This window comes from Trypanosoma melophagium (assembly GCF_022059095.1).
Source record: "Trypanosoma melophagium isolate St. Kilda chromosome Unknown ctg7segment1, whole genome shotgun sequence".
Classification (NCBI taxonomy): domain Eukaryota; phylum Euglenozoa; class Kinetoplastea; order Trypanosomatida; family Trypanosomatidae; genus Trypanosoma; species Trypanosoma melophagium.
Genome location: NW_027125191.1, coordinates 114,637 through 142,362, shown reverse-complemented (window position 1 = coordinate 142,362; position 27,726 = coordinate 114,637). Strand labels below are relative to the sequence as shown.

The following is a 27,726-nucleotide window of genomic DNA, read 5'->3' as shown; positions in this document are numbered from 1 at the left end:
TTTTTTGCTCATATGTCTAGATGCAAGACACACACACAGAGACAGATATATATATATATATATATATATATATATATATATCATTTCACATGTATATCATCTTGCATTTTCTTTTTCTTCTTCTATCTATGTAGCAAAAATCTTGAGATTCACAAGATAATTTTTTTTTCTCTTTTTCTTTTTTCTTCAATTTAACAGATTCATCTCTTAGCTACGCGTTGACCCAGATTCGATGCGTGTAATCTCTGAATACCCCTGTGTATTACTCACCTGGTAAAGTACATCCGCGTTATTGAACATTCCATCTTTAAGTGATACAAGTAGAAATTGAGAAGTAGGGAAATGAGTCTGTAACATACGTCCAATGTTTTGCGTATGACTCGGATCAAGTGCGGCGTCCACTTCATCAAGGATATACATTGGGGCCTGACGTACGCGAAGGATTGCAAGAATAAGACAAAGAGCTAGCAATGAACGTTGTCCACCGCTTAACTCAGATAATGACTCCTTTTCTTTACCATTAAACATAACCTTTACTTGTAAGCCGCAGAGATGCTGCTGATCATCCCGCGCCTCCCGCAGCACCGCGGCAGCTCCAGGTAAACAAGTGGAGAAGAGCTTTGAAAAAACGCTACTCACAACTTTTACCATACGGTCAAGTGCTTGCCATTTTTTCTCTTCTATACCAAGAATACACTGTTGAATAGCATCTCTGTCTTCACCCAAGGCAGATCGCTGTTGTACAAGTTCATCATATTCCTTCTTTCGTTCCTCGTACAAAATAGTAGCTTTACGGTTCAAACGTTTTGACATAACAGCAGCCTGTGATTCTGCTTCACGTAGTTCCTGCAATGTGGCAGCTGTCCTCGCCTTATCATCAAAATAGTAATTTCCATCAGAGGATCCAAAAGTATGTCGTTCATCCAAAATCCATGAATGGCGTCGTTCGGCTTCATGAATCGCCTTACTTAATTCTTCCATTACCTTTGAAGAATCACGTAGATCTATTTCCGCATTCTTTACAATTCCTTCAAGTGATGATTTCTTTACTACAAGTTGTTGAAGTTCTTGTTGTACTTCTTCTATGTCTTTTTCAAGTCGTTGACGTTGTTCTTCTGTACGTTGTCGACGTTCAATCACATCTTTTAACTTTTCATTCGTCCCTCTTAGTTGTTCCTGAGCCTGTTCTAAAGTTCTATTTCTTTGACGTATTTCCTCTTGTGCTTCTGTCATTTTTTGTTCCAAATCTGCTGCTAATTGTGTAGTATCTGCTTCAAGCCATTCAAATTCTGCAGCTCCTGCCTCTTCTTCGCGTACAAGTGCATTATATCGCTTCTGTGCCTCAGCAAGTTGATCATGTAATTCTTTACGTGCCTTATCAGGGTCTTGTTTCATATGTTGTTCTAACGCTTCCTTTCGTTTATTTAGTTCTTCTAGAGTAGTTTCCGATTTTTCACGTTTCCCTCGTTCTTCCTCAAGTATTGTCTTTAACTCCACACCACGTCTATCTGTATTACCTTGTTCAAGTTTAAGTTTGTGTACTGCCAACCCAAATGCTTCTTCTGCCTCCTTGTAACGTTTAATTAAAGGATGTTGCTGACGCAACTGTTCTTGAACAGATTCTATTTCTGATTCAAGTTGTGCAATCTTTACTCGTAATTCTTCCACTGGAGCTTTGCGTTGTTGATATACACGAACCTCAGCAAAGATATCACGTAATTGCTGTGTTGATCCACCTGTAATAAGACCATTAGGTTCCGCCACATCCCCATCAAGTGAAACTGCTTTACACCGAACAGCAGGATTGTAAGCTAGTTCTTGTGCAAGGGTTAAAGAAGAACATACAAGAAACTGTCCATATACAGATTCTGCAACAATGCGGTACGCTTCATTTTTTACAGATGTTAAATCCTTCGCAACAGCCAAAAAACCTCCCATACGATCAGCTATTCTCTTTGCCTCCTCTAGACGTGTGCTATCAATACCTTTTGGAGATTGTATCATATTAAGAGGGAGAAAACTAGTACGTTGCCGCAATCCACTACGGATAATTTTCTCTGCGATATCATCACTTGTTACAACAACACGCAATAACTGTGTCTGTGCTCCTACCATTAATGCCAAAGCATATTTTTCATCTTGTGGGGCTATAAGTTCTGCAACACGACCATGAATGTGTTGCTCCAAATCAGGGCAAGAACGTCGGTCAAATTCCACATCAAAACTTCTTCCACCACTAACATTAGCCATCTCACGCTTTAAGGTATCAAAAGCCTGCCAGTGTTCAGATTTAAGACGTACAATCTCTTCCTGTAAAATACGTGCTCTTCCCTCAAGAGGAGCTACCGCCGTATACGGTTTTGCCACCGCATCAAATCGTTCACGTGCTTGTGATACTTCTTCTTCCAGTTTAGCAATTATATTAACCCGAGATGCTGTTTTTTGTACTTCATGTTGCAATTGACGTTCAAGTTCCTTTATTCGTTCCTCACATCGTCTTAATTCGGCACCATGATGAATGAGTTGACGATCAATATCTGCACGTTCTTCTTCTAGAGACATACCAGATGTACCCACTCGTACTCCAGAAATATGTAATTCTAGAGATCGTTTCAGTTTTGCAACATTCTCTTTTTCTGTACGAAGACTTTCTAATAATTCTTCCCGTTGTTTTCGCTTCACTGCAAATTGTTCCATACGACCTTGTTGCTGTTTTTTCTCATCCTCTAGTTTTTTCACTGAAGACTCCAGACTACGTAGTGCCTTTTTTTCTCCCTCCACACGTGCCTCATCCCGCACTACTTGTCGTTTTAATTCACTTTCTTCCTCATGCAGGGTAACAGCCGCCTCGGCTGGAGCTGCTAAAGAACCTTGTAATTGCATAAGTCGTCTTGTCGCGGCATCTTCTGTGGCGGGTAAACACTGCAGTTGTTCCTTCGCAGAAGTAACATCCGCCTCAAGCGCGGCCCGTCTTTCACTTCGATGCGTTAACTCTTTTCGGTGTTCCTCATACTCAAACGCAATGCGAAACCGTCGCTTCTCCTCTATACTCTCACTCATCTGCAGATATCGCTCATACTCATCCTGATCCGCCTTCATAGCCCGTAGCATGGGACCTATCTGGGTCTCAATATTGTCATTAATCTCTTCCATCTTTTTTTCTTTACTACGAATTAAACTCTCAGCGGTGCGCCGGCGGTGGTCAAATGCCTTAGTTCCTACAGCTTCTTCTATAAGGGAAAGAATATCTTGTGATCGCATACCGATAAGTTTATGTACCGTTCCCTGTAAAACCATAAAATGTGGATTATCAACATTAAGGCTAATACTCTCAAAAAAGCGTTTCACCTTACTTTGCATTGACACATTGTTATTTAAGAAAAACTGTTGTTTTCCTCCCAACTTAATCTGTCGTCCAACTGTGATAATGGGGTACTCCTCACAACCATAACCTGGTGGAGCTGTACGAGGGTCATCATTTATAAACTCAATCGTTACACGCGCTGCGTGAACGCCTGTTGTACCAGCACGAAAAATAAGTTCACGTGGATCTTCTGCTCGTACACGTTTTAGATTAGTGATACCCATAACAAAACAGATGGCATCAAATATATTTGATTTACCACTTCCATTTAAGCCTGTAATAGCGTTAAAATGTGGACTTAACTCGTCAAGTGCCTTGCGATGGGCATAAGATTTGAATCCATCAATAACAATGCTTTTCACTCGCATTTTTTTTTCTTTCTATCTATATTAACCACGTCTACTCTTTTATTCTTTCGCTCTCTCTTAGAATATATGTTTTTTCCCTCTAGCCGAGCGGACGCGTGAACTCCACGCCTGTCTTCCCAAGTATCACCGTCAACGTCCACGTACCACGGATCAGAAGAAACAAAAGAAAAAATGAAACAAAAAAAAAATGTCACATAGAAACAGACCCAGAATGTCTGCAGAGTAAATGGTATTTATAACGGTGATAATAATAATAATAATAATAATAATAATAATAATGAATAGTAACAGTAATCTTGATAAAAACACATGCCACACTGTTTGATGCAGATTTCTTGTTAGAAATCTTTTTTTTTTCTTACCTCTCTTCATAGTAGCTTCTGTTTTTTTTTCCTCTCACAGATACTGCAACGCACCCACTTTTTTCCCAGATTGACATAAAACACTTTTCATCACAAAAAAAAAAAGAAACAATGCGGCAATGGCATCCCTCCAGTTTTTCCACTTTCCTCTCACCTCAATTTCTCGTTCACCGTTATCAATACGGACAGATCATATATGGTATTTTTTTGGTATTGATATCATTTCATAGCTTCTCATGAGGAACCAGACGCAATTATCACCTTGTTTTTTTTCTTTCTTTTTGGCTTCAGTTTCAGAAAAGCGTCGAATTTAAGAGAACAAAAAACACAAGTACTCCAAGATCTTTACGTCTAAGGAGAGAGAGAGAGAGAGCATGACTCACGCGCGATAGAGAAAAATAAAAGAAGATAATTGGAATAAAGCAAAAAATAAAAAATCCAGAGTATGGAAGAAGGGCCTTTGCTACTCTCAGTCAACATCAATTATAGTCAAATGAATGCACAGACAAATTTTATATGCAGAGATTGAGAAATACATGATGTACTACCCTTTACTACTCTTATTTCCATGATGATGGTGGAGTCGGTTACAATATCAGTCCTAGTGACAGTTTTACCAGTGGAAAACTCCCCTTTCTTTTTTTTGTTGGTTTTATTCTTTTATGGGTGAAGCTTTTGGTCCAGTACAACTGCTTCACTAAAGCATATGCATCTTCTTCAAATCATTTTTGTTTTGGTTTTCACTGACTTGGAGTAGAACACACAGAAGAATATTCATTTACTATCTTCTCTTCGTATGTATCATGGTTTGTTTCCTCTTTTCACTTCTGAAAGAATCTCTCCTCACATATGACATCTTTACTAGTAGTTCATCCAAGTTGTCCTATCTTACTTTCTTTTTTTTTCTTATTCTTTTTTTACTTTTTGACTTTTCCCCTTCTTTCTACTCTCTTTCTTTTTTTTTTGCAGTTTGTATGTGTGTATGGACGTGTGTTTGTGTTTATTCTTAGCTTCTTCTTTTTTTTTCTTTTCTTTTCCTCTCTTTTCCTCTTCCCTCATCCTTTCTCTTTATATCGCCAAGAAAGGATGCTGGAGCAGCTGCTCTGCGGTTGGTCGCAGTCGTGGATCCCGCTCAAAGCAGAGCTCAAGGAAGTTCATAAGTTGTGGGTCCAAATCCTTCGGGATCTCCGTTGGAAGTCCAGTGGAGTGCGCTATTTTATACACCGCCGCCCACATGGAATTACACTCCGGCCACGGTGGCTTCCCAGTGATCATCTCCACTACTGTACAGCCAATAGACCATATATCACTCTTCATACCATACCCGCCCACCTCACACTTTATCACCTCCGGTGCCATCCAGTATGGTGTACCAACCATTGTTTGACATCCATGGGTCTTACTACAGACATCATCAATGGCCTTACTGCAGCCAAAATCTGCAAGTTTGATGATTCCATCAAGAGATACCAAAACATTGTCACCCTTGATGTCACGATGCACAATACCACAATCATGAAGGTATTTCACCCCGCAAAGCATTTGATACGTCCACTGACGCACTGTAGGTAACGGAATTGTTTTAAATTTTTTTACAAACGTGTTTAGTGAACCACCACTCACAAATTCCATAAATATATTAAGAGTACATTTTTCCCTTTCTTCTTGACTACCATAATACTGGACAATATTTGGATGATGAAGTCTTTTCATCAAGGCAATCTCATTTCGCAATTTTTCCATCTCCTCACGACTGGATAAAGAACCCAACTCGATTACTTTACAGCACACTGTCCTTCCACTAACAAGCAGGGCCTCATATACTGCCCCAAAACTTCCTTTTCCGATAATTTTAAGTTGACGCCATCCTTCAAGATCTTCATCTGTGAGAGTCAAACGACCTGGCATAGCGGCTGAAAGTTGGCTGGCCGGGTTGCTGCTATTAATTACATCACCTGAGCGTTTGAAAGTTTTGCTTGCCGTAGTTTCAGTACTAACACCATTGCTCTCTCCACAAAGAGTGCTTACACTGAGAAAGGGATCTGTAACTTTTGATCTGTACGAAGAATTTTTGTCATCTATTGGATAATTTCCTTCTCCCAACATACGTAACTTCTGAGGATCTAAATATTTTACTTCAGCGAGGTCAATATGATCATCATCAATTTCTTCATCAGCTACTACTGCTTTGTGTACTATTTGTCTCTTGTCATGTTCACCATTGACAAAAACACCAGCAACCCAATCACCGTTTACCATCCATTCGCAACCCTGTCCGTGTTTGAGTCCATCCTTAAAAGAACCGACATATTTAGCCCCATCAGCCCAAATATAAGTTCCCTTTCCATTGGGTTTTCCATTTGCAAATTCACCCTCGTAAACATCACCTTCTGCGTTTGTCATTATACCTTTCCCTTCCTTTTCGTTCCTAACAAATTCGCCGTGATACACAACACCGGTTTCCTCAGTAAGCTTACCTTGTCCATGACGCATGTTGGCTAGCCATTCACCTTCATATACGCTTCCACCAACGTACTCCATTTTACCGAGTCCGTGACGCATGTCATCAACCCACTCACCAGTGTAAACTCCCGTAGTGTCTTTTAACACCCCGAAACCATTCTGCAAACCGCCCTTGTACTCACCCTCATAACAATCACCATCCGCCCAGGTGTACACACCACTGCCATCCATGACGTCATTAAGCCACCCTCCTACATATGTGTCTCCACTCTTCCACACAGCCTTACCGTAGCCCGTCATGTGTCCATTCTCATCAACAGTACCAACATAGTAACCCTCGTCAAAATCTATGCGCGTTGGTTCTGCCTGGATTGGTACTCCCTGAATTGTGCCTACACTCGCACGTCGCTGTTCCGAACTCATCATTTAATGACTCCTGAAAAAGATAAAAAAAAACGAAAAGAATAAAACAAAAAGAAAACCTTATTGATTCAACTGTATTTACCAGCACTTTAGCGCGCTTCGGAAGACGCAAAAAAGAAAAAAGAGAATTGATGCACACGCTTATCTGCGTCCTTCTGCTGCTGTTGGTGCTTCTCTCCTTCTTTCTTCCCCAACTTCTACGCCCTCGGTGATACAGACGTTTTCAAGGTAGAAGTCACACAACCCCTACTATTCTCCTAATGATCTCCCAGAAGCAAAAAAGAGAAGAAAAGAAAAAACGTTTGAAGTGCAGAAAACACTAATGAAAAAAGTTAGAAACATAGGCACTGATGACTCTCTTTACTCCCTCCCCCCGTTGGCGCCACTCCCTCTTCAACGAAAATCACGTGAGCAATAGATATATCCATGCAGAAATGGACATACCTCCCTTTTTTTCTTTCACATTCGCACACGTAAATAAATAATATAAGCGATACAAAAAAAAAAGAAAATGTGTTTTATGTTTCACCACGCAACACAATTCCTTCCTTCGAATCCCAAAAGAAAACAATCAGTGGGACAAAAACAAAGACAGACATATTTAAAAAAAAGCAGTAATACAACGGTGTACATCAATCTCAAATACAAAACTTTTCCTATAATTTCCCCTCATTTTTCTTCTTCTTTTACCCTATGGTTGCCTTCTGTGTCGCTCACTATCACCATGCGGTGTTGTAATAAAATATGTTTTTCTTTCATCACTCTTCCTCTCTTAAAGGGGGTGAAACATGATTTCTCATTCCGTTATGCAATGCTATACATTATTCGTACTTGTAACAGAAAAAAAAAACCCACCTGTGAAGAAACGGTAACAATCTGTGGCTCAGGAGACTCGTCCTCCAAATAGGAATACCATGGACATGCAAACAAAGAAACCCCTGTATAAACGATATTACGGGGGTTTAGAAGCACAACAAAAAAAAAAACACGAACAATTACGAATCCTTTTTGGGGGTTTCACGCATAAAAATAAATAAAAAAAAACACCTTTGTTTCATTCGTACACTTCTTGACGTTTTCATTTTTCGTACAATTCTTTTTCGCATGTCTTTCTATATCTGGTACTTCAAACTACCTTCAACGTTTCCAGTAATCAGAAAATGATGCCCGGTTTGTGGTTGTATACATAGATGGATCAACATGACGTGGTGTCACCACAGGAACCGATCGCGGTGGCTGGAAAGGCTGCAGATCATGCTTTGAAAAGCTACTCTTGTACTCGCTGGAAAAATTACGATTTTCAGGAACTTTGTTTTTCAAAACAGGAGTAACTTGGGGAGCACGTGCAGGTGCTATAGTATGAGGCTTAAAATCAGTGTGTGTCGTGCTGCGGTAGACCTCAGGATCAGTATGGCAAGGGCAAGAGTAATCTCGTGTGGATGACAATGGAATGTTAGCAGTTTTTGGTGCGGTAAATTGTCGAGGCGTGTTTATTCTTGAAGGCATTGACCCGCGACCAACACGAGGTGTTGCAGAACTCAGCTTTCCCACAAAAGGTGCTGACTTGGGAGGAACGCTCCTTGCCGAAGAAACACTTTGACGATTAGTATCTGCACATTCTCGCTTAGAGCCACGCTGCGGTAGCACAAGAGACGAAACCATGGCAGCTCCCTCATCAGACACAGATAGTGGTTTTTCTTCTTTAGAATCGAAAGGAACAGTAGGTTTGAAGGATTCCCGAGATACACGAGGAATACCACGTTCGTAAGATTCAGGATCAATCGGAGCATCAGCATCATGAGAAACACTCCTATAAAAATCAGGAACCACATGGCGTGGTTTAACTTCATCAACATTATTCAAAACATCACCGCCCTTGTACGCGGATGGATCAATTGGCTTGTAGGCATCCTGTGCTGTAGAGCGGAAGTGGTCAGGATTAACATGTCTTGGACCCCGTTTCTTTCCATCAGAGACAGGATCGCCCCTTTTGTACGACGAAGGATCAATTGGCTTGTAGGCATCCTGTGCTGTAGAGCGGAAGTGGTCAGGATTAACATGTCTTGGACCCCGTTTCTTTCCATCAGAGACAGGATCGCCCCTTTTGTACGACGAAGGATCAATTGGCTTGTAGGCATCCTGTGCTGTAGAGCGGAAGTGGTCAGGATTAACATGTCTTGGACCCCGTTTCTTTCCATCAGAGACAGGATCGCCCCTTTTGTACGACGAAGGATCAATTGGCTTGTAGGCATCCTGTGCTGTAGAGCGGAAGTGGTCAGGGTCGACATGTCGCGGTCCAAAACTCTTCAGCTCCGATGGTTGTACACGTTCATCTGGTAAAGGGCGGACGTGGCTGGGTCCCACCTCTTCGTCATCCTCAATTGGTGCTTCACGCTTGTACGCCGAGGGGTCGATGGGCCTGTAGGCATCCTGTGCTGTAGAGCGGAAGTGGTCAGGGTCGACGTGGCTGGGTCCCACCTCTTCGTCATCCTCAATTGGTGCATCACGCTTGTATGCCGAGGGGTCGATGGGCCTGTAGGCATCCTGTGCTGTAGAGCGGAAGTGGTCAGGGTCGACGTGGCTGGGTCCTGCCTCTTCGTCATCCTCAATTGGTGCATCACGCTTGTATGCCGAGGGGTCGATGGGCCTGTAGGCATCCTGTGCTGTAGAGCGGAAGTGGTCAGGGTCGACGTGGCTGGGTCCTGCCTCTTCGTCATCCTCAATTGGTGCATCACGCTTGTACGCCGAGGGGTCGATGGGCCTGTAGGCATCCTGTGCTGTAGAGCGGAAGTGGTCAGGGTCGACGTGGCTGGGTCCTGCCTCTTCGTCATCCTCAATTGGTGCATCACGCTTGTACGCCGAGGGGTCGATGGGCCTGTAGGCATCCTGTGCTGTAGAGCGGAAGTGGTCAGGGTCGACGTGGCTGGGTCCTGCCTCTTCGTCATCCTCAATTGGTGCATCACGCTTGTATGCCGAGGGGTCGATGGGCCTGTAGGCATCCTGTGCTGTAGAGCGGAAGTGGTCAGGGTCGACGTGGCTGGGTCCTGCCTCTTCGTCATCCTCAATTGGTGCATCACGCTTGTACGCCGAGGGGTCGATGGGCCTGTAGGCATCCTGTGCTGTAGAGCGGAAGTGGTCAGGGTCGACGTGGCTGGGTCCTGCCTCTTCGTCATCCTCAATTGGTGCATCACGCTTGTATGCCGAGGGGTCGATGGGCCTGTAGGCATCCTGTGCTGTAGAGCGGAAGTGGTCAGGGTCGACGTGGCTGGGTCCCACCTCTTCGTCATCCTCAATTGGTGCATCACGCTTGTATGCCGAGGGGTCGATGGGCTTGTAGGCATCCTGTGCTGTAGAGCGGAAGTGGTCAGGGTCGACGTGGCTGGGTCCCACCTCTTCGTCATCCTCAATTGGTGCATCACGCTTGTATGCCGAGGGGTCGATGGGCCTGTAGGCATCCTGTGCTGTAGAGCGGAAGTGGTCAGGGTCGACGTGGCTGGGTCCTGCCTCTTCGTCATCCTCAATTGGTGCATCACGCTTGTACGCCGAGGGGTCGATGGGCTTGTAGGCATCCTGTGCTGTAGAGCGGAAGTGGTCAGGGTCGACGTGGCTGGGTCCCACCTCTTCGTCATCCTCAATTGGTGCATCACGCTTGTATGCCGAGGGGTCGATGGGCTTGTAGGCATCCTGTGCTGTAGAGCGGAAGTGGTCAGGGTCGACGTGGCTGGGTCCCACCTCTTCGTCATCCTCAATTGGTGCATCACGCTTGTATGCCGAGGGGTCGATGGGCCTGTAGGCATCCTGTGCTGTAGAGCGGAAGTGGTCAGGGTCGACGTGGCTGGGTCCCACCTCTTCGTCATCCTCAATTGGTGCATCACGCTTGTATGCCGAGGGGTCGATGGGCCTGTAGGCATCCTGTGCTGTAGAGCGGAAGTGGTCAGGGTCGACGTGGCTGGGTCCCACCTCTTCGTCATCCTCAATTGGTGCATCACGCTTGTATGCCGAGGGGTCGATGGGCCTGTAGGCATCCTGTGCTGTAGAGCGGAAGTGGTCAGGGTCGACGTGGCTGGGTCCCACCTCTTCGTCATCCTCAATTGGTGCATCACGCTTGTATGCCGAGGGGTCGATGGGCTTGTAGGCATCCTGTGCTGTAGAGCGGAAGTGGTCAGGGTCGACGTGGCTGGGTCCCACCTCTTCGTCATCCTCAATTGGTGCATCACGCTTGTACGCCGAGGGGTCGATGGGCCTGTAGGCATCCTGTGCTGTAGAGCGGAAGTGGTCAGGGTCGACGTGGCTGGGTCCCACCTCTTCGTCATCCTCAATTGGTGCATCACGCTTGTATGCCGAGGGGTCGATGGGCCTGTAGGCATCCTGTGCTGTAGAGCGGAAGTGGTCAGGGTCGACGTGGCTGGGTCCCACCTCTTCGTCATCCTCAATTGGTGCATCACGCTTGTACGCCGAGGGGTCGATGGGCCTGTAGGCATCCTGTGCTGTAGAGCGGAAGTGGTCAGGGTCGACGTGGCTGGGTCCCACCTCTTCGTCATCCTCAATTGGTGCATCACGCTTGTATGCCGAGGGGTCGATGGGCCTGTAGGCATCCTGTGCTGTAGAGCGGAAGTGGTCAGGGTCGACGTGGCTGGGTCCCACCTCTTCGTCATCCTCAATTGGTGCATCACGCTTGTATGCCGAGGGGTCGATGGGCCTGTAGGCATCCTGTGCTGTAGAGCGGAAGTGGTCAGGGTCGACGTGGCTGGGTCCCACCTCTTCGTCATCCTCAATTGGTGCATCACGCTTGTATGCCGAGGGGTCGATGGGCTTGTAGGCATCCTGTGCTGTAGAGCGGAAGTGGTCAGGGTCGACGTGGCTGGGTCCCACCTCTTCGTCATCCTCAATTGGTGCATCACGCTTGTATGCCGAGGGGTCGATGGGCCTGTAGGCATCCTGTGCTGTAGAGCGGAAGTGGTCAGGGTCGACGTGGCTGGGTCCCACCTCTTCGTCATCCTCAATTGGTGCATCACGCTTGTACGCCGAGGGGTCGATGGGCCTGTAGGCATCCTGTGCTGTAGAGCGGAAGTGGTCAGGGTCGACGTGGCTGGGTCCCACCTCTTCGTCATCCTCAATTGGTGCATCACGCTTGTATGCCGAGGGGTCGATGGGCTTGTAGGCATCCTGTGCTGTAGAGCGGAAGTGGTCAGGGTCGACGTGGCTGGGTCCCACCTCTTCGTCATCCTCAATTGGTGCATCACGCTTGTATGCCGAGGGGTCGATGGGCTTGTAGGCATCCTGTGCTGTAGAGCGGAAGTGGTCAGGGTCGACGTGGCTGGGTCCCACCTCTTCGTCATCCTCAATTGGTGCATCACGCTTGTACGCCGAGGGGTCGATGGGCCTGTAGGCATCCTGTGCTGTAGAGCGGAAGTGGTCAGGGTCGACGTGGCTGGGTCCCACCTCTTCGTCATCCTCAATTGGTGCATCACGCTTGTATGCCGAGGGGTCGATGGGCCTGTAGGCATCCTGTGCTGTAGAGCGGAAGTGGTCAGGGTCGACGTGGCTGGGTCCCACCTCTTCGTCATCCTCAATTGGTGCATCACGCTTGTATGCCGAGGGGTCGATGGGCCTGTAGGCATCCTGTGCTGTAGAGCGGAAGTGGTCAGGGTCGACGTGGCTGGGTCCCACCTCTTCGTCATCCTCAATTGGTGCATCACGCTTGTATGCCGAGGGGTCGATGGGCCTGTAGGCATCCTGCGCTGTAGAGCGGAAGTGGTCAGGGTCGACGTGGCTGGGTCCCACCTCTTCGTCATCCTCAATTGGTGCATCACGCTTGTACGCCGAGGGGTCGATGGGCCTGTAGGCATCCTGTGCTGTAGAGCGGAAGTGGTCAGGGTCGACGTGGCTGGGTCCCACCTCTTCGTCATCCTCAATTGGTGCATCACGCTTGTATGCCGAGGGGTCGATGGGCTTGTAGGCATCCTGTGCTGTAGAGCGGAAGTGGTCAGGGTCGACGTGGCTGGGTCCCACCTCTTCGTCATCCTCAATTGGTGCATCACGCTTGTATGCCGAGGGGTCGATGGGCCTGTAGGCATCCTGTGCTGTAGAGCGGAAGTGGTCAGGGTCGACGTGGCTGGGTCCTGCCTCTTCGTCATCCTCAATTGGTGCATCACGCTTGTACGCCGAGGGGTCGATGGGCCTGTAGGCATCCTGTGCTGTAGAGCGGAAGTGGTCAGGGTCGACGTGGCTGGGTCCCACCTCTTCGTCATCCTCAATTGGTGCATCACGCTTGTATGCCGAGGGGTCGATGGGCCTGTAGGCATCCTGTGCTGTAGAGCGGAAGTGGTCAGGGTCGACGTGGCTGGGTCCCACCTCTTCGTCATCCTCAATTGGTGCATCACGCTTGTACGCCGAGGGGTCGATGGGCCTGTAGGCATCCTGTGCTGTAGAGCGGAAGTGGTCAGGGTCGACGTGGCTGGGTCCCACCTCTTCGTCATCCTCAATTGGTGCATCACGCTTGTATGCCGAGGGGTCGATGGGCCTGTAGGCATCCTGTGCTGTAGAGCGGAAGTGGTCAGGGTCGACGTGGCTGGGTCCTGCCTCTTCGTCATCCTCAATTGGTGCATCACGCTTGTATGCCGAGGGGTCGATGGGCCTGTAGGCATCCTGTGCTGTAGAGCGGAAGTGGTCAGGGTCGACGTGGCTGGGTCCTGCCTCTTCGTCATCCTCAATTGGTGCATCACGCTTGTACGCCGAGGGGTCGATGGGCCTGTAGGCATCCTGTGCTGTAGAGCGGAAGTGGTCAGGGTCGACGTGGCTGGGTCCCACCTCTTCGTCATCCTCAATTGGTGCATCACGCTTGTATGCCGAGGGGTCGATGGGCCTGTAGGCATCCTGTGCTGTAGAGCGGAAGTGGTCAGGGTCGACGTGGCTGGGTCCCACCTCTTCGTCATCCTCAATTGGTGCATCACGCTTGTACGCCGAGGGGTCGATGGGCTTGTAGGCATCCTGTGCTGTAGAGCGGAAGTGGTCAGGGTCGACGTGGCTGGGTCCTGCCTCTTCGTCATCCTCAATTGGTGCATCACGCTTGTACGCCGAGGGGTCGATGGGCTTGTAGGCATCCTGTGCTGTAGAGCGGAAGTGGTCAGGGTCGACGTGGCTGGGTCCTGCCTCTTCGTCATCCTCAATTGGTGCATCACGCTTGTACGCCGAGGGGTCGATGGGCCTGTAGGCATCCTGTGCTGTAGAGCGGAAGTGGTCAGGGTCGACGTGGCTGGGTCCCACCTCTTCGTCATCCTCAATTGGTGCATCACGCTTGTACGCCGAGGGGTCGATGGGCTTGTAGGCATCCTGTGCTGTAGAGCGGAAGTGGTCAGGGTCGACGTGGCTGGGTCCCACCTCTTCGTCATCCTCAATTGGTGCATCACGCTTGTACGCCGAGGGGTCGATGGGCCTGTAGGCATCCTGTGCTGTAGAGCGGAAGTGGTCAGGGTCGACGTGGCTGGGTCCCACCTCTTCGTCATCCTCAATTGGTGCATCACGCTTGTACGCCGAGGGGTCGATGGGCTTGTAGGCATCCTGTGCTGTAGAGCGGAAGTGGTCAGGGTCGACGTGGCTGGGTCCTGCCTCTTCGTCATCCTCAATTGGTGCATCACGCTTGTACGCCGAGGGGTCGATGGGCTTGTAGGCATCCTGTGCTGTAGAGCGGAAGTGGTCAGGGTCGACGTGGCTGGGTCCTGCCTCTTCGTCATCCTCAATTGGTGCATCACGCTTGTATGCCGAGGGGTCGATGGGCTTGTAGGCATCCTGTGCTGTAGAGCGGAAGTGGTCAGGGTCGACGTGGCTGGGTCCCACCTCTTCGTCATCCTCAATTGGTGCATCACGCTTGTACGCCGAGGGGTCGATGGGCCTGTAGGCATCCTGTGCTGTAGAGCGGAAGTGGTCAGGGTCGACGTGGCTGGGTCCTGCCTCTTCGTCATCCTCAATTGGTGCATCACGCTTGTACGCCGAGGGGTCGATGGGCCTGTAGGCATCCTGTGCTGTAGAGCGGAAGTGGTCAGGGTCGACGTGGCTGGGTCCCACCTCTTCGTCATCCTCAATTGGTGCATCACGCTTGTATGCCGAGGGGTCGATGGGCTTGTAGGCATCCTGTGCTGTAGAGCGGAAGTGGTCAGGGTCGACGTGGCTGGGTCCTGCCTCTTCGTCATCCTCAATTGGTGCATCACGCTTGTATGCCGAGGGGTCGATGGGCCTGTAGGCATCCTGTGCTGTAGAGCGGAAGTGGTCAGGGTCGACGTGGCTGGGTCCCACCTCTTCGTCATCCTCAATTGGTGCATCACGCTTGTACGCCGAGGGGTCGATGGGCTTGTAGGCATCCTGTGCTGTAGAGCGGAAGTGGTCAGGGTCGACGTGGCTGGGTCCTGCCTCTTCGTCATCCTCAATTGGTGCATCACGCTTGTATGCCGAGGGGTCGATGGGTCTATATGTGTCTTCCGCGGTAGTGTGGTAAATATCTTGTACGTGGGTAATATGGTATGGTTCTCTATCTTGTTTTACTGTGTGTGGTGGTGGAAATCCACGGAACCGAAAGCTGTCCTCATACTCCGTGAGAAGATTACCTTTGTGTAGTCCTTCAAATTGAGGCATTGTTTTTTTTTTTAGGTATGATTCCTTGCAAGGTTTTTGTATTCTAAATAGTGAAGAGCACGGAAAGGAATGGTGTTCACTAGCATGTTACAGAGAATGATACTTGATGAAAAAATGTATTTTTTTTTTTTACAATTTTGTTTTAGTTAGACTCATATTTATTTGCTTTACATAGCTGTTGTACATATTTTCAAGAAGTATTGGTTGTTTTCTTGTGATAGCCATCACTTTGGTACATCATGTTACGTTGAAATTGATAACATTCAACAGGAATGTCCATCATGGTTTTGGTAGTGCTGAAATGTCCACGTATATTGTCATCCGCCGTTGGTTGAACAGTTCCTGTGTAATGCTGACCGCTGAATGTCATCCTTGGTGTTCCATCAAATGTTGCACTTTTTTGTTTTGATAAGCAATTAGATATTCTGTAATTTGAAGTTATTGCAGGATGCTGAGATGCACCGTAAGTTGTGCTTCTCGGAACTCCCTCAAAGGTGGTGGGCTTTCCACTTCCAAACATAAGTTCTTTTTCGAGTCCTCTGCGGCGCATCATTGGAGCATTAGAAGTTTTTTCTGGTTTAACATAATCATTTGTATAGACGGAGGTGGATGGTCCGACTGGGTGTTCCATCGCAAGTGTGAACAAACGACCACTTGCATCATAAATGCGACTCTCCTGCCAGTTTTCGATAAGAACCCCATTGTTGTAGTGATTGTCGAAAGAAGGCAGACCACGGTCACTAATATCCGGCTTCGTTGGCATTTTTACCTGCTTTGTTTTTTTTTCCACCACTTTCGTTTGTATTATGCGCTTTATTCAAATTCTAACAGTAGCAGGGTATGCTATTTTTCACACCTGCATAAACCCATAAAATCGAAGAAGTGGATCAATAGATTAAAATACAGGAATAATGGAGATAAGAAATACAGTTCAATTGGTCTTACAGAAAAATAAAGAAGAAAAGAATGAAGTCCTCCCCTCACACTCAAATTAATCACAGAAGGAAAAGAACGAAAAATAAGAGGTCAATTGAATAAGTTAAAAGAATAAATCCTTTATGCAAGATAGAGTTTTTGTTCTTACATACACTCGGAATTTTTATGGTTTGTACCAACACTACGCATAGTAGCACTCTTTTTTATTATTATTATTATGGGGATTGACGTTTCCGCTGTCACGCACAGCTTCGAGTTCTTTTTTTTGTTGACTTTTCTTTTCTTTTAGCCGGTGTTACAGCTTCCGAATCCTCTTTCAATGAGGATTTTGGGGAAGCAAAATTTGCTTTATGTGTTAAACTTTTTTCATTTGTACGACTCGTTATATCACGTGTTTTTCGATCATGAGACTGAGTTTTTTTTTCTGCGGCATGTGCTTTTAGGGTTTCCACACGTCGTCCAAACTGTTCTTCTACTTGGAGTTTTGCCTGCACTTTTGCTGCTGAAACTTCATCCAATATTTTCAAAATACCTTTCTCATTGACTCCCTTGGATTTCCAAAGTGTCAGGGTGCAATTGAGTTTTTTCTCAAGGCGACGCACTAACTGAACATCATATTCTGTTACAAAAGCCACTGAGAGACCCCCTCGACCCGCACGCGCTGTGCGGCCAACACGGTGAAGGTATGTGGGTGCCTGCTTAGGTAGGTCATAGTGCAGAACGAATTCCACAGCAGGAATGTCAAGTCCTCTACTTGCAATATCAGTTGCAACTAAGATGCGGGCAATACCTAATTTAAACGTTGCCAAGTTATCCACTCTGTGTTTTTGGGATATGATGGAATTAAGACTGCATACAGGGAAGCCCAATAACTGTAACGTAAGACGGACAACTTCACAGCGCATGCAGGAATTGGTAAAGACAATAGTTGTCTGCTCGGGCCCTGCGCTGCGAAGGGCGGCGACGAGGTACGCCATTTTTACCATATCTGGTATAAAAATATACTTTTGCTCCAGTGAGTCAGCTACACGGTGGGAAACCACGTTATTTTTCCCCTCATCACCCGTTAGCATAACAGTATTAGTGGCAAATACCTCCAGTTGCTGCTCCACATTTGTTATGCCGAGTCGCGGCAGCCAACCACCCTCCTCCATGCGGGTGAGGCGGGGCTCGAGAGTGGCGGTGAAGAGCAACGTGCGGCGGGCCGCGGGGGCGGGGGGGAGGCGGGCCACCACCTCCTCCACGTCCGGCTCCAAATCTTCGCTAGTGAGACGGTCCGCCTCGTCCAGGACGAGAAAGCGGAGATGCGTGAAGGCGCGGCGGGCCTCCGGGAAGGTACCCAAAATGAACTTCAGACGCCCCGGTGTGGCTACCACAATGTGTGGGCGGCCGCTCAACGCCTCGAGCTGCGAGTCGTGGGGAATGCCGCCAATGATAAGAACCGTACGAATGTGTAGGGGGGCGCCAAGAGCCATAAACTGATCCACAATTTGGTATGCCAGCTCGCGAGACGTGGTTAACACAAGGGCAAACACACCGTAGAGGTCTTCGGCGAGAATCTGCAATAATGGAATCGCAAAGGCAGCAGTTTTACCACTTCCAGTGGCTGCACCACCCACTACACACTTACCAGAGAGTATGGCGGGGATGCAGAGAGATTGAATGGGGGTTGGTCGGTGCAAAGCCATGTAGGCACATTGCTTTGACAACCATTGGTGAACACCCAGCTGTTCAAACTCACTCATTAATATCTTTCCTACTGTTGTTGTACCAAATATATTCAGAGAAAAAGGTGAAGAGAAGATAAATTAAGTCAAAAGCAAAAAATTATTATTAAAATGAAGTAAGCTCTTTAATTAACCGATTAAAAACGAAAGTGCAAAAAAAAAAAAACATAAACATAAACATAAATAATTATACCAATCAACGTTTTCGTTCTTTTTTCTCGTCTTTTTTTTGTTTCCCAGCATGCTTATTTTTCATTTTACCGTAGTTTTGAAATTTGATACTTCGGCTTCTTCTCCCGAAAAGAAAAAAAAAGCGGTTCTCCTATTTTCCCATTCTTGCTTTTTAAAAAAATTACATTTTAAATGGGAACCCCAGTAATAATAATAATAATAATAATAATAATAATAATAATAATAATAATAATAATAGTGCTTGGAAAAGGTGCAATTGAAGGGAGCATTATCCCGAGACTCCTTCAGAAAAACAGACACTCCCTAGAATCTTTTGAAATACTAAGAATATCCTCCTCCTTCTCCCTCCTTTGTGGTGAAAAAGACGTTTTTTTTTTGTTTTGTTTTTCTTTCCCTATGTAACGGATTACACCGCTTCAAATTAAAAAACTTACAAGCTGGATTCAGGCAATGATTCCATTTTCTTTCCATTAAGATAGAAGTAGGACGGTGTGCGCATGGAGCACAGTTCCTCTGCACTTGTAGGGTGAACACCAATTGTATTGTAGAAGTCACTGATCTTCGCATTCAACTTCATGCAAATACCGACAGCCTGAATAATTTCAGGAGCGTTGTCACCAAGTAGATGCACGCCAATTACTGTTCCATCGCTGTGATCTGTAATAATCTTTACCACAAACTTCTTGTAAGATGATCCACTGATGTTATGCATAAGTGGCGTGAAGGCAGAAAGGTATACGGCCACCTTTTCATACTTCTTCGCTGCTTCTTCCTCAATGAGTCCACATGTTCCAATTGGTGGAATTGAAAAGACTGCGCTTGCCACACGTGTGTGATCTGTTTTACGTGGTTTATCACCAAATATGGTATCAACAAGGGCAGCACCTTCATTAATGGCCACTGGTGTAAGCATGATCCGATTTGTGGCGTCACCAATAGCGTAAATGTTTGAAACGTTCGTGCGAGAGAATTCATCAACTTGAACAGCACCATTTTTCACCGCCACACCAACCTTCTCAAGTTGTAAGGTTTCTGTGCGAGGATGACGACCCACAGCCATCATGACCACATCGAAATCCATTGTTTTACCACTCTCAAATGTAACATGTTTGCTTCCATCTGGACTTAGCTCCACCTTTGCAGGATTTTCATTTGTCATGATATCAATACCATTGGCTGTGAGTTGCTTTGTAAGCTCTTCACGTAGAGTATGGTCAAAACCACGGAGAATCAAATCTCTGCGGTAGCAAAGTGTTACCTTACCTCCTGCGGGCTTGTATGCATTGAATATTCCAGCAAATTCAACAGATATAAATCCACCACCAACAGTAAGAGCACGACGTGGTGGTTCTGGTAGGTAGAATGCTTCATTGCTGCTGATGCAGTGCTCAATACCAGGTATAGATGGCATCTGGGGCCATGAACCAGTAGCGATGAGTACATAAGCCGCTTCCAACCGTTCTTTAACAGGACTCGCAGGATCAGAAGTTTCACGAACTGCGACAACATTTTTAGATTCAAATGAACCCCATCCCAGGAAAAATTCAAGACCTTCTGTCTCTTTGAACATATCATCATAGCTCTTGTTGATACCCAAAACAGCCTTATCCTTCGCCGCAATGAGCTTTTGCCAATTTGCCTTGATTGAAGATTGGTCCATTTCCCAGCCGAAACCGGTTGCCTCACGAAGTTCATCCATGTAATGTGCTCCAGTAACCATTAACTTTTTAGGTACGCAACCAACATTTACACAAGTACCACCTAATGCAGAGTAGAATGGTGGGCCATGTACAGTTTGTACGTCAATAACTGCAACACGTTTCTTGTAAAGAGCTGCGGCATTCCACCCAGCTTCCAGTCCGCCTGAACCGGCACCAATTACGATCAAATCAAAGACCTTTGACATAAGTATTTGAGTTAAGCGGATAATTTTCTCGGTGGTGACCTGTGGTGTTTTAAATAAATAAAACTAGCGTAGAAATAATAAAAGCCAAGCTATACCTCGCCCACCCACACCAAGGAAAAAAAATATATGGGAAATGTCGAATAAAGAAGAAACAAGGGGGAAAAAACATAAAATGTAAAACATAAAAACAACAAAATTGAAAAAAGAGAGTAACCATTATCTTACAATACATGAAATAAACGGGTGGGCTTTCCCACCCATAATATTATTATAATTTGGTGTAACGTTTCCCCCATCTTCATTTTTTTTCCTTTCTTCACGGTGTGAACATTCCTTCAAGAAGCAATCTGCTACTTGAATACACCACGTGGCATTTTCGGTCCGTTCAGTGGGATTGGGGTAATATCTTCAAAGTAGCGCACATGAAATTCATTAGCACGGTCCTGTACTGCACGTACCGCTCCCTGACGACCATTATAGAATCCCATTACTCGTACAACAAGTTCAATTTTTTCGCCGCGTCCAATAGGACGTCCCTCATTCGCTCGCATCTCACGCAATTTTGGTAATAAATCATTCAAGTACATACTCGTTACTTGGTGACCATTGTCGGTAGAGCCGTCACTGCGGAAACCGCGATCGCCACCTTTGAGACCTCTATTACCTGCCGTGTATGTGGGAAGAATACGTTTGCCTTCGTACGTATATGCTACCGCGTATGTATTACGCCGACGTGAGACAAGATAAAGAAATATCATGTCACGTGTGTATTTAGGCATCTCCCCCCACATATCGAGTTGACTGTAGTCTGTTAACCCTTGCGACATCTCACTGTTTTTAATGAGTGAGTATCCGAACCGACTTGTAAAATAATCATTACCAAGTACTCGTGGAGGCAAGCTACCCTCATTCTCAGCTCCTATGTTTTCCCCTACCATTACACCAGTACTTTGCTGGAGACGTCTTTGTTTCTCTTCTTCTTCATACCACATTCGCTCATTAAATGCACGTTGTTGCTGCGTCACATCATTTTCCACAAGGTGACGCATTTCTTCTCTAACAGCGTCCTCTGTACCACGTGTAGACATTGATTCCCAGTCCATCTGCGGAAGTCGCGCTGCAATAGTGGACTCTACTTTTCCAGCACCATCCTCAACATCTCGTTGAGTAAGCCGATCATTTGTGGAACGAATAAGAAACTCACTAAAGTACTGTTGTCCACCCTGCTGCGGTTTCAGCAACGTAGGTACACGACGATACTTGTCCAGGAACATACCGGCCCTTGGACGAGGTTTACCCCGGCGCAGCAGGGTAAGTGAGATACGCATAACTAATGTCCACCCCAAAAGGGACCTCTTATATACCCCTATGTATCTTTATAATTACACGAAGAATAGTAGAAAAAAAAAGAAAAGGAAAAAACCCCATACATATAGATGTGAAACAAAAAATGCAGCCACAAAGAAACAAAAAAAGAAACGAAAAAAAAAACAATCTTAGCATAACAAAATCATCAGGAAGCTCTTAATGTCCTTGTTCTTCTTCCTGTACTCCCCTAGCTGTTTTTTTTTTTTTTTTTTTTGAAATATTTCCATATATTTTTTTGAAGAAGTATCATTCTACACCCCACGAAGCTGATACTTATCCCCCATTTGAAGAATCACTCCCACTTCATTCAGTTGATTCAGCATTGTGTTGGCATTACGACATCCAGCTTGCTCGCATGCCTCAAGGATAATACGATGTGATAAGGCATTTACACCAGTACGGCATACTTCCGCTTTGAGTGTGTTTAGTATAGTATCCCTCTGACTCACCTTCTTAGCAGCAGCAGGCCGAAGTGGGGTTCCTTGAACATTATTCGTGCGTAGGCTACCAGCACATTGTCGAAGCAATTCCACAGCATAATGTGCATCATCTGCTGTCACTTCATGGCGTAACTCAACCTTAGCCCGTGCTTCTGCTACACGAATAAGAGCTTGCAAAAATCGAGGTGTTACAGCTAATCCATCACTTTGCGATTCTGCACGTCTTGCTAAATAATGTGCTCTCAGTACTTCACTCGCCTCCCCACGTAGTAATGGGTGACAATGATGACGACAAAATGATACAAATCGTTGTACCAGTTCAACCGGAAGTGCCCCACCACCCGCACCTGATGTATTATGTGTGCCACAGGCATTCTGTCGTTGATGAAGTTGAAGTACGTGATCAGAAAGAGAGCGGGTGGATTCCGCATGTGGGTTACGCAGACATACAACAATGTCAAAGCGACTGAGAAGTGCAGGAGAAAGATTCAAATTTGCTGTTACTGCCTTTGTATCATCAAAGCGACCACCAACAGGATTTCCTGCGGCCAGAATGGCTGTACGAACGGGAACAGAAAAAACCATTCCTGCTTTAGCCATAGAAACTGTTTCTTGTTCCATTACCTCAAGAAGTGCACGGTGTTCAGTTACTCCTTTATCAATTTCATCAATACAAGTTATACCACCATCACCGTGTACAACAGCTCCAGCTTCGAAGGATGTTTCACCAGATGTTGGATCTCTTGTAAGTGTGAGAGTAAGACCGCAAGAAGAAGATGTATGAGCACATACAAATGCGCTACGTGGAGCAATACTACATGCGGCACGAAGAAGTTGTGATTTTCCTAACCCTGGATCTCCTACCATAAGAAGATGAATGTTACTTCTACCACGCATTTTAAGTGCTGTTCCACCTACTACTGCCAAAACAATAGCCTCTTTCACATGCTGTAAACCAAAGATAGATGGTGCCAGTGAAGCACAAAGGCGTGTGAACCACCGTGGATGACGAGCCATCTCATAGAATTTTCCACTTTCCTCTAGTGAATCCACAGAAAGTAAAGCACCTTGTACAGAATCATGTCGATTACTCTCTACAGAATACGCCCTCACCGCAATTTGCTGTGTAACATTACCTCGGCCTTCTCCACGTCTTGCACACAAAATACCACATACAGCAACTGCTTCACCAACCGTCACGGCATCAATCCATACACCCCGCAACTCTACCCCCATCATTTTGTGGATACTCCCACCAATAGCGGAACCATCATAAACTTCTATCCGTTCCTGTACTCTAAGTATCTGAACCTCTTCGCATTCTCCCTGTTCTACTATTGGAGACCAGCGGTAACCACGACACCTACCACGACATGCACCAGGGTATACTAAAACACCATCCTCTGTTGGGATTTCTACTACAGCCCCGCAAGCACCACAGCGATACATCATACGTACACACATTACACGTGATGGACTCATTCGTACAACTGTCCCTCGTATAGTCACAAGTTGACCAAGCAAAGATGCCCCCAAGGCATCAAAAGGTGTGGTACATGTATCATCACCAACAACAGAGCATACAAGGCGCCAAGAACCAACTCTTCCTAAAGGTTGTCCCCCAGCTTGCTGCTGAAAGCTTAATACTGCCCTAAAAAATTCCAACATTGGCACAACAATTTGCGGTTGATGAACAAGGGCTTCTCTCATAGTTGTAGTTAATAAATCGCTATGGAGGTTTACTGTAAACACAAATGTTGCGATTGCTGATGAAATAGCTTGATGAGATGGTGTTGAAACGGACTGTAACGGTAAAGGAGCGAGAAATCCTGCAAATAAACGCCACATTTCACCTACAGTCTCTTCTTCATATGATAATGGTGCTAAAGAAGTACAATGTACCTGCCACAACACCTTCGCTGCTTCCTGTGGGACACCACTAATAGACATTATTTTTTTTTGTACAGATTTCCATCTTATTTTTTAATTTTCACAGGGGCAGAAAAGTAGCATGGTGTAAGCGCCATAATAAAACACCCCAAACCGCCATTACAGGAGAAAACAAATAATAACAGTACAACACATAAAAAAAAGAATCAATAGGATCATAATTAAAAAAAAAATAAAGCAGAGATGTCCGAAAAAAAAAAACAGGTGAAAGAATCAAAAAAAAAAGAGACCCTCACAGATTAAAAAAAAAAACATTACCAGTGTGGATAGGTTAATCATATTTGGCATTTTTTTTCTTACCAAACGATACGCTATGGCAAAAAAGAAAAAAAAAACCTTTATTTCTCAAAGAAGCCGCTTATCCTTGAGAAGTTTAGTTAGCTCACCATTCAACATCATGTTCTTACACACATCATATCCTCCAATAAGTTCACCATCAATGTATAGTTGGGGATACGTCGGCCAATCACTATACTTCTTGAGTCCCTCACACACTTCATCATCATCAAGAATATTGAAGAAACTGTACTTAATATTAATTTGGTCCATCATGTCTACCATTTGCACCGTAAAGCGACAGCGCGGTTCTTTGGGGGTACCAGTAAGGAATACGACAACACGGTCTCTCGTAATTATGTCTTTAATTGTGAGAGCAAGTTCTTCGGAAACCTTATCGGGCGTATAGTTCACCCTTGTGTGTCGCATCAGCGTAATCTTTGACGTAAAAAGACGTCGCAGCATTACTTTACGTCTCTCTAGATATATATTAATATAAATATACAAATATATTGTATGACCCACTATTATTTTTGTTTTTTTTACGTACCAGAAGAAAACAAAGATGAATGTGAAAGAAAGAAGCCCAAAGCATAGAAAACATCAAAAAAAAACTTCTCATTCTCCCCGCGAATTAAGAACAAAAAAATTTTATAATTTGTTTACAAAGTAAAACCTGTACGGTGTGCACTCCTTTCTTTTTTATTTTTAATACTTTTCGCAATTTTCCTTTCTTTTTTTCCTTTTTTAATAGAATTTCACACTCCACATACCTCTCTTTCAATCTTCCCCTTTACTCCCAAGAATGTGAAGAATATTATTTGTGAAGCAGAGTCCAGCAGCAGTAATATTAGGTGGTAGAAAAGATTCTGAATAAGGGAAAGAACGACACACAACTGATTCATCAATGCAGCGCAAGAAATACAGAGCTTTATTAGAATAAATAGCCCATACACCTGCACTACAACTAGTAATAATAGACGTATTATCAAAATCGTTGATGTTGTTGTTGTTACTTTCACCTTTACTGCTATCACTGCTCCCAAAATTAATTGGTGAATCACGTAGTGATTTCGACCAAATGGGTTTTTCTGCACGACGCTGATCATACACATGAGCAACACCGCAGGATGTCATCACCGCAAACAGTGAATCTCCACCTCTACTTGCCTGCACTGCTTCTGGGAATTGTTTTTCATACGGAAGTTTAAACTCCAAGACTGTACATCCAGTCTCTGGAGAAATTAATGAGACTCCACCTGAAGTAGCGCCCATAAAACAACCCGATAGTTTATTATTATGTGAAAAGAGTCGTCCAAGCGAACCGTCAACTTTAAGGATATTTGCCTCCTCACGCTCAAAAGACATTCGCCACACGGTTCCTAATTCCCCACTGCGGGTACAGACAGCATCAACTCCACTGCATCCGCGAACAGGTACAATATGGTTTATACGTGTAGATACATCCCAAGCATTCCCTATAAAAATAGTACTACTACGACTATCGGTAGAAGATGTATTATGCGTTAATTGATTAATATAGTGTAATGTAACAGTAGAGGCAGAGTCACCCAGAACGAACACATTTGCGTCATTGAGGGACATCGTACAACATGCCCCAGTTGTCAATGTGCGATGAAACTGTGGAACAAATTTGCAGAGGAACGGTTTCCCCTCCTGGAAGGAGGCCACACATGCCCTATCATTTCCAACAAAAAGCAGAAAGAATTTTTCCTCACAAGTATCATTGGACAAAACAGAGTCAACAGTCAGGAGAGAGAAAGGAGTCGCTAAAACACGGGTAGAAACAGAGGTAATATCAATCATATCATGTCCCTTTATAACCACTAAGTTGCAACAAATCCCTCTCCTTCGCAGTTCCTTTACTCTAAAATAAGAAAATTAAACAAAAAAAAAAATAAACATAAAACAGCAAATTAAATCATTATACATGAGAAGACAGTAATAAAACTAAAAAATATTTTACACACTTCGTGTCTACTCAGGTATACCACTTCAAAATATGCTGGAGTTGTGACAGAAAATTATCTCATTCACAGGTTTCAATAGGGTTGCAAAACCACAAAACACACAACGCCAAGGCGTAGAAAGCAATTTTTTTTTTTAAAGGAGGGTATAAAAGACTCCATTACTTCCTCATTTACCCACTGTAAACTGTAGAGTGGTATTTGCAGTAACAACGGTGCCTCCTGTGGTGGGAAGCCCCACAAGCACCTTAAAAGTGTCATAGAGCATCCATTGCATCGCTGTGAGTGCTCCGACCATCAAAATACGGGGGCCAATGCCCTTCCAAAGGCCACGCCAACCAAGATCACCCAAAATAAAAGTAAGAGTGTTTTTAGACGCGTTGCTAGTCGTATCAGCACGCTGATTCAGCTTTGAAACAATGGTATCAGCAGGGTGCGAAACTATGGCACAAAGAACACCCGCCAAGACACCAGCGGTCAAAGAAATAAGAAGCTGAACACTTTTCGGCGTTGTATTCCGTGGAGTTTTAACAAACAATACATAAAGTTGTTGTGAGATGCTTTCAAAGCTCATGAATTTAACCACCGTATACGGCACCTGTCTACACCACAAAGCTGTTAGACCCTTGTAGAAACCACGACATCCCTCTGCCGCCCAGACCATAGGTATAATTACTGAAATTTGTGTTCGATGCACACTCGTAGTCTGTATTTTGATCTTTACAGCCTCCCATGGAGCAAGAGCAACATCTGCAACCATCTCAGCAAGAAAACTTGCACACAAATAGGTAATCAACTGGAAAATATAATCCGAACCATCCCCATTCGAAGTTCTAACAGCCGCCGAGTCATGGTGTCCAAACAATAAATGCTTAAAAAGTTCGTAAAAAAAGAACTTCAATCCACCTTGAAGTGAATAACCAATAAGTGTTGGTACCCAACCGCGATAGAACATCGGAATACTGCCAAGGAAAGAGCTACCAGAATCCTGATAAATGAGACGAAACCCTTCAGACATATACTCGTATTCTCCCACTTGCATACGACATTTAACAAGATCGATTGGTGTCATAAGAGTATGAGGAAGGCCACTTACAACACCACCAATAAAACAACAAAAAAAATAGACCGGCGAGAATAGCAAAATCTCCCTCTCGCTGCCACTACGAATGGAAAAAACATAGTATAACAAAAAAAACAGCGTACCAGAAAAAGTGCAAGCAAGCGTGGTAAAAATATTTCGAAGTCCCAGAAGTAAACACGAAGAGCACACATTATCACTTGTGTCGTGAAGCAAGCGATTCATTCCATCGCCTTCCCTACATTGCTTCTCGC

The 27,726-nt window shown here is 45.3% G+C and overlaps 11 protein-coding genes across 11 annotated transcripts; all 11 read right to left on the bottom strand.

Moving 5' to 3' along the window:
• Positions 1–207: 207 nt before the first annotated feature.
• Positions 208–3,732, bottom strand: LSM04_001621 (SMCs flexible hinge; the record flags this gene model as incomplete). Its single annotated transcript, XM_067333858.1, has 1 exon — positions 208–3,732. One exon carries the CDS (start codon positions 3,730–3,732, stop codon positions 208–210), a length of 3,525 nt encoding a protein of 1,174 aa, XP_067186233.1.
• Positions 3,733–5,162: 1,430 nt separating this feature from the next.
• Positions 5,163–6,983, bottom strand: LSM04_006276 (Protein kinase domain; the record flags this gene model as incomplete). Its single annotated transcript, XM_067333857.1, has 1 exon — positions 5,163–6,983. The coding sequence occupies one exon, from the start codon at positions 6,981–6,983 to the stop codon at positions 5,163–5,165; it is 1,821 nt and encodes a 606-aa protein (XP_067186402.1).
• A 1,134-nt stretch (positions 6,984–8,117) lies between these two features.
• LSM04_009325 (uncharacterized protein) lies at positions 8,118–15,608 on the bottom strand (the record flags this gene model as incomplete). The annotated part of the gene is made up of 1 exon (XM_067333856.1): positions 8,118–15,608. The coding sequence occupies one exon, from the start codon at positions 15,606–15,608 to the stop codon at positions 8,118–8,120; it is 7,491 nt and encodes a 2,496-aa protein (XP_067186501.1).
• Positions 15,609–15,798: 190 nt separating this feature from the next.
• LSM04_006817 (uncharacterized protein) lies at positions 15,799–16,371 on the bottom strand (the record flags this gene model as incomplete). The annotated part of the gene is made up of 1 exon (XM_067333855.1): positions 15,799–16,371. One exon carries the CDS (start codon positions 16,369–16,371, stop codon positions 15,799–15,801), a length of 573 nt encoding a protein of 190 aa, XP_067186423.1.
• Positions 16,372–16,783: 412 nt separating this feature from the next.
• On the bottom strand, positions 16,784–18,289 carry LSM04_006592 (Helicase; the record flags this gene model as incomplete). Its single annotated transcript, XM_067333854.1, has 1 exon — positions 16,784–18,289. One exon carries the CDS (start codon positions 18,287–18,289, stop codon positions 16,784–16,786), a length of 1,506 nt encoding a protein of 501 aa, XP_067186411.1.
• A 604-nt stretch (positions 18,290–18,893) lies between these two features.
• On the bottom strand, positions 18,894–20,369 carry LSM04_003237 (FAD/NAD(P)-binding domain; the record flags this gene model as incomplete). Its single annotated transcript, XM_067333853.1, has 1 exon — positions 18,894–20,369. One exon carries the CDS (start codon positions 20,367–20,369, stop codon positions 18,894–18,896), a length of 1,476 nt encoding a protein of 491 aa, XP_067186288.1.
• A 350-nt stretch (positions 20,370–20,719) lies between these two features.
• On the bottom strand, positions 20,720–21,697 carry LSM04_009572 (uncharacterized protein; the record flags this gene model as incomplete). The annotated part of the gene is made up of 1 exon (XM_067333852.1): positions 20,720–21,697. One exon carries the CDS (start codon positions 21,695–21,697, stop codon positions 20,720–20,722), a length of 978 nt encoding a protein of 325 aa, XP_067186510.1.
• A 291-nt stretch (positions 21,698–21,988) lies between these two features.
• LSM04_006519 (MCM protein) lies at positions 21,989–24,127 on the bottom strand (the record flags this gene model as incomplete). Its single annotated transcript, XM_067333850.1, has 1 exon — positions 21,989–24,127. The coding sequence occupies one exon, from the start codon at positions 24,125–24,127 to the stop codon at positions 21,989–21,991; it is 2,139 nt and encodes a 712-aa protein (XP_067186407.1).
• A 345-nt stretch (positions 24,128–24,472) lies between these two features.
• LSM04_000662 (Glutaredoxin) lies at positions 24,473–24,868 on the bottom strand (the record flags this gene model as incomplete). Its single annotated transcript, XM_067333849.1, has 1 exon — positions 24,473–24,868. The coding sequence occupies one exon, from the start codon at positions 24,866–24,868 to the stop codon at positions 24,473–24,475; it is 396 nt and encodes a 131-aa protein (XP_067186204.1).
• A 315-nt stretch (positions 24,869–25,183) lies between these two features.
• LSM04_004322 (uncharacterized protein) lies at positions 25,184–26,230 on the bottom strand (the record flags this gene model as incomplete). The annotated part of the gene is made up of 1 exon (XM_067333848.1): positions 25,184–26,230. The coding sequence occupies one exon, from the start codon at positions 26,228–26,230 to the stop codon at positions 25,184–25,186; it is 1,047 nt and encodes a 348-aa protein (XP_067186329.1).
• Positions 26,231–26,560: 330 nt separating this feature from the next.
• Positions 26,561–27,463, bottom strand: LSM04_008204 (Mitochondrial substrate/solute carrier; the record flags this gene model as incomplete). Its single annotated transcript, XM_067333847.1, has 1 exon — positions 26,561–27,463. One exon carries the CDS (start codon positions 27,461–27,463, stop codon positions 26,561–26,563), a length of 903 nt encoding a protein of 300 aa, XP_067186462.1.
• Positions 27,464–27,726: the final 263 nt, after the last annotated feature.